Here is a 5,742-nt window from a genome sequence, read left to right on the forward strand (position 1 = left end):
TAGTGTTCTTACTTTATTAGCAAATATGTTCAGTTTAAACTTGCATATTATGTTCATCATCACATCATCTACATCATGTGATAAGGTGATAAGAAGTCTTTAATCGGAAATGTTATATTCTTACTTTCTGCCCTGATGCCATAAAACACTTCCTTTCCTCCTACTTACTGACTGTAAATTAGTCAGTTAATGTACACCCAGAGGCTAGCATCTGGAAGATGGCTCAGTTTTTTTTCTCCATAAATTAGAGACCTTCATAAATTTAAATCTCTTCTTTGGCTGGCCCATATTTGATTTTGTAATATATAACTTAAATAGAACAAATGTATGGTTCATTTATTTATTTATTTTATTTTTGGTTTATTTCTTAAATGAAATTTGTAGCAATTGATTGTAATCTGTTAGAAAGAACTTTCTCAAGCATAACCACTTCCTATAGGCCCCATCACAAAATTTGACCTCTTAAACTTGAAGCAAACACATCAATTTTACTTTTTTGCCTGAATTTTCCTCCAAGGTAACTTTTAATTACAAACAGTCAAAATATGTAAATAAAGACACTCTTTGAAAGCTCCAGCTTTCGAATAGAAAAATTACATATAAATATATAAAGTGTAAAAAGTTAACAAGTGGTAAGTAAAACTATTGGAAACAAAATACATGAAAATGCTTTATAACTTCTAAAGAGCTATATAAATATGAGATGTTACTACCTTTTGAGTTTTCTTTATTGAGCAAATTATTTTGTAGTAAAATGGGATTTTCCTTCCAGTAAATGAAGGAAAATAAACAATAGGGTTTTTAAAGAAAAATATAATATTTACTGTGATAATTTTCACTGGTAAGATACAAAAATTCATTCACTTTTAATTTCAGATACCATCTTTTTTTTTTTCCTTCTCCAAGCTGCTGTCAGTACCAACCCTTCATCAAAAATTACTTAAAAATTTATTTAAAACCAATTGAGTCACTAGATCAAATTAAATTTTTTTTTGTTACAGGAACATAGCAGTTTTCTGGAGAAATATACAAAAAAACAAAGCTATTTTGTGTTTATCACAAGGTAGCATCTCCAAGCTCTCTAGCTTCTGTTCATATCAGCTGCTACAAGATCTTATTTTAAGAGATATTTGTACAGAAAAAAAAATTTAAATTAATGTCTGAGATTTCCACTAGAATACAAGGAGGATTCTTCCTTATTCTGAAATATTTATAGTTTTTTTAGATTTTTTGACATACTCTTAACCGTGCGTGTTGTCGATTGCCAATAACTTGACTTCGACATAATAGTCCAGGACCGCAGTCACAACGCTGGAAAATTTCTGGAGCTTGAGCCGTATCTTTGTGACCTCTCCTTGAGCAGACCTGTCCCTCCAAGAGGACTGGTTTGCAAATTTTGGTCCAAAAATGACGAGCACAGCAAAGTCCAGGTCCACAGTCAAAAGTTCTAAGACAGCTTTCTCCTTCTTGTCCTGTAACAAGATTAATGGGGTCATTAGCAAAAAATGGCAAAAGTGGCATGTGGGGGAATTCCTACAGGGGTAAAGACATGGGGTATGCGACTGGCGGCCACAAAGCACAGACGGAAACAGCAGGCAGTCATAGTTAGGGCCTAGGCTAAAAGCAGTAGTAAAATGGAAACTCCAGCCCTACTGGACAGAATTTCATCTGTCTTATATAGTTAAAACATTTACCAAAGAAATGTGCAATTTCCATTCTTGAGAAAGGAAATAAGTATCACTCAGCAATGTTTTCTTAAATGGAATTTATACTGATACAAAGAGAGACCATTACTTATGAAAAGAGCCGGTTAACCTGAAGACACAAACAAGAATGGTCACTTGACCAACTTCAAACGTTCCGGTTATTTTATGCCAAAGATAGGAATTTGAGACTACAACTTTGCCAAAAGCCTCATCTTAGAGAAGTGTATGTTTTGTACAAGGACAAAAAAAAAGTTGTGTCTACTTCCACCTCTCTTTTATTTTGCATCCTGGGGTCTAGAAAGGCAAATTGCCCATTGTTGAATTGTAGACTGTAGAAGGGTTGTATGTGGACAAAATTGAATTAAATGCAGGTTTTCTTGCTGCCCAGTCAGCTATGGCTGGCTCTTCTCCTGCCCTCCTGGCCTGCTGGCTGCCCACAGGACCTCTTAGGGAAAGAGATTTGAAACGGGACGTGTTCCCTACATGTTTCTGGGGTGGAAAGGAATCAAAAGTCAGTTTCAGCCTATCCTTAAGAGCCTAGGGGGAGAGAACGTTTTCCTTCCATAAGATGTCCTCAGAGCGCTTCTCTTACCCTTACTGCCTTGTGATTTCTTCGTGCTTGGCTTCCTCTTGGGTTTGTTTTCCTGAACGGGATGCTCAGTTATTCCTTTTGTGTCTACGTCGTCGTGGTCATCGGGCTGCCTTTCTGATATGGTGGCTGCATCTTCCATCGCTGTGCAGACATCTGCGGGACAAGCAGGTGAAAGCGGAGTTAGTCACTTCCAGGAGCAGGAACGCAGACATGCTGATCATAATACCGTGACATGGTTTGGCAGCACCTTGGCCTTCACTTTCTACATAACTCTCTAGATTTCTGAAACACATGCACTAAGTATTTATATACTCACTTTCGGCAAAGAAGGTAGTTAAGTGATTGATGGACTCCAACTGAAAAGGGAATAATTTGAAAGATCCCAACCTGAATCCTTCCTTTAAAATCATCCCCTCCACGTGTCTGGCAAGAATTGTATCTGGGCAATAGATTTTTTTTTTGCATCAAGAAAAGGCAGCTGCATTAAATCTACTTCAAGCGTGAACCCAGGAAATCTTTAGAGAGAAGGTCTGTCATGATGAGATTCAGGTGCTGTCTACTTTAAAAACCCCTGTTCAAAAATAATTAAAAATAAAGATAAAAACCACCGTTCATGGAAGCAAAGCCGCCCCGCGAGGGTCTGGGTTGGCTTACCATTTAGACAGAGCGTCCCCGGGCAGCACATGGCGTTGCGCTGGCACCTCCTCCGTAGCCCACGACACGTCGCACAGAACGGCTTCTCATCGTGGAGCTTGAGGCAGAATTTTCTGGTATTGCAATCCCTGTCAGACAAGCACTGTGAACCCTGTGAAGGGAAACTGCTGTCACCAACAAGGGCAGGCCACCCAAAAGATATAAAACGCCTTTTACTCAAGGCAGGATGTGGAAGAAGTCAAATCGTGGTGGAACGCAATGCTGTGATGTGACAAACCTTAGGTGGCATCTCAAACTGTCAGGAAGATTAGTTTTCTCCCACAAAGGGGAGATCAAATCCCCAGTGAAGCACCCAGGTGCTGTTAAGGTTATTTGTGTTTGAGAAATTGTCCTACTTGTAAAACTCAGAATTTTCTTTTCTTATATTCCTTGTGAAAAGAGAAGGAAATGTTTCCCCCTGTGGGTTTTACAGACGATGATGAGAATTATTCACTAACTCTAGAAGGTGTGCTACAGTTTTACTCTTTTTTTTTTTAGGAGTACTGGGGATTGAACCCAGGACCTCATACACGGGAAGCAGTGACTCAACCACTGAGCTACACCTGCTCCCCGGTGAGAGCTGGTTTTCTCACTTGTTTTTGTTTGTTTTTAGAAAGGTACAGGGGACCGAACCCAGGAACATGAGAAGCAGGTGCTCAACCACTTGAGCTACATCTGCTCCCCTGTGCTACAGTTTAATTAAATGTAATGTTGCTGTTTGGGGCATTCCTATTTGATTTTTCATTCTAGTGAATTCCATTAATCACTGCTTCCGTTTGCTGAGCAGACCTCTGAGAGCTTACACAAGTGAACCGTCCTTTTATTTTTAGTACATCTCATTGACACAGACAAAGAGATACCATCCACAGTTGATGCATTTTCATCTATATCTGAAGTGACCCTCAAAATAATTCTGTGATATTAGGGGCATTGAGAATGTGCCATGACACTCCCATTTAAATTCCAACTCCCATATTCACTGGCTGTGTGACCCTGAAGCAAATTCCTTAACATCTCTGAGTCTTAGTTTCTTCATCTGTAATTAGGAGGTATGACACCTACCTCGAGTTGTGAGGAAGATTAAAATGAGATATGAATTATATATGAAAGGCCTGGCATGTGGTAGAATTTTCTAAATATTCGTTTCCTCCTCATCTATAGGCAAATTTATAACTGAATGCTCTGAAAAGCCATTTTGTTTATTTAATAAGTTATTGCTAAGGCAATTGGGTTCTAGCCGGGTGGCTCCCCACTTCCTAAATCAATCCAATTTACCTTCTAGATAAGGAAGGGCGCACCTGAGCCTAAACACAACTCCCCACCCGCCAGGAGGGCCCTTTACCTTGCGAGCGCCTTGCACGTCGGCGGAGTTCTTGATGTTGTTGAAATCCAGGACGAGAGCTGCCAGGGGGGAGCAGAAGCAGCCCAGGGCCAGCAGAAGCGCCACGGCCATCCTTGCGGCGCCCGGGGCAGGTATGTCCTGCGAGGGGGGCCCGCGTGAACCCACAGCAGCCTTCGCCTGCTGGCTTTTCGGCAGGAGAAGCGGTCCTTGGCGAGGCGTGGACCTGAGCCCAGCGCGTCTGCCCGGCCGGCTCCCGCCTGAGCTCTTTATAGCAGGTGCACCCCCCGCCGCTCTCCTCCCTCTCCCCTCGTTTCCTTCCTTCTCAGCCCACACAGGCTTCAACAAATCCTTTCAAATCTGTTTGATCAATAGTTCAAAACAAGGACTCCAGAGAAGGAGAGAAGAGGCCGGGCCACGAGCTTCTGCTCGGGGCGTTGAATCCCTCTTAATTATTGCATATCAAAGTTAGTTCAAAAGGGAGCAGAAGAGCAGGATGTCGGTATCAAAGGCAAACTCTGATAATCACCTGCATTTCCTACCGTCAATAATCCTTTAGGGGGTGAGGGCATTTGTTCTAAGATCTGTTTTCACAGTTAATTGTGCTCAAAGAAAGGATGAATCATATGTGCCAATATGTGTTCCAGAGGATGCCAAAAACGAACGAGTTACAAAACACACTGAGAATCTTTAAACTCCGCTGCAGATAGGGGAGGCAGAAAAGAGAGAAAATGCCTTCTGACTAACTCGGGCATCCAGATGTAAAAATCCCAAAAGCTTAAAAGCTATGAACATAACAGCACCTGTTCCTATTAAATGTCGAGTGGGAAATTACTCTCCTTAAAATGAAAACTCAGCTGTTTGAAGTGAGAGTTGTTTCATTAGGGAAATAATGGGGTTTATAAAAATCTTTTTGGATGACGGAGACAACCACAGAAAATCCATTTTGTCCAAATGTGTACAACTCAGTGGGAGGCTTTCGATCCATTTTATGACCAATGTATTTCATTTGTCTTGCACTGTGTTAATTGACTTAAGCAGAACGGGTCTCCAGTTTCTAGCTGATTGCAGGAGGAATATCTGACAGTTCCCAATTTGCTAATTTTGAACTTTTCTTCAGATAATAAAAATAGGTGCTCATGTTTATTAAAAAAAAATTTTTTTTTAACTCAGAAAACAGAAAGGAAAAAAGATGAGTACTGTTTGTATCATGCCGGGCCCTTTTTCAGAGTTCCCCTTGATACATATGTACCCAGGTACTTATCAATGTAAATCAAATCATTCTCTCCTTGCCCAGCATTTATTAACTAATTTGAATTTTTTAAAAATTTCTGCTTCATCCTTTTTTTGTCTGATGTCCCCCCCTCCTGCTTGAGAAGTCACATAATTTTACCCCTGCCTTATGTAGTTCA

General features: G+C 40.6%; 1 protein-coding gene across 1 annotated transcript; it reads right to left on the bottom strand.

Annotated features, from left to right (window-relative positions):
• Positions 1 to 1,221: 1,221 nt before the first annotated feature.
• Positions 1,222 to 4,444, bottom strand: DKK4 (dickkopf WNT signaling pathway inhibitor 4). Its single transcript, XM_004481696.2, has 4 exons — positions 4,334 to 4,444; positions 2,953 to 3,103; positions 2,299 to 2,451; positions 1,222 to 1,472 (listed from the first exon to the last, which is right to left on the bottom strand). The coding sequence occupies exons 1-4, from the start codon at positions 4,442 to 4,444 to the stop codon at positions 1,222 to 1,224; spliced, it is 666 nt and encodes a 221-aa protein (XP_004481753.1).
• Positions 4,445 to 5,742: the final 1,298 nt, after the last annotated feature.

The sequence above is a fragment of the Dasypus novemcinctus genome, chromosome 29, assembly GCF_030445035.2.
Source record: "Dasypus novemcinctus isolate mDasNov1 chromosome 29, mDasNov1.1.hap2, whole genome shotgun sequence".
NCBI lineage: Eukaryota > Metazoa > Chordata > Mammalia > Cingulata > Dasypodidae > Dasypus > Dasypus novemcinctus.

Excerpts from the sequence above, each read along its gene's own strand:
- DKK4 (XM_004481696.2), bottom strand. The coding sequence starts at position 4,444 with ATGGCCGTGGCGCTTCTGCTGGCCCTGGGCTGCTTCTGCTCCCCCCTG. Across the intron at positions 3,104-4,333 it reads ACGTGCAAGGCGCTCGCAAG|GGTTCACAGTGCTTGTCTGA; the intron begins GTAAAGGGCCCT and ends TTCCCTTCACAG. Across the intron at positions 1,473-2,298 it reads GAAATCACAAGGCAGTAAGG|GACAAGAAGGAGAAAGCTGT; the intron begins GTAAGAGAAGCG and ends ATCTTGTTACAG.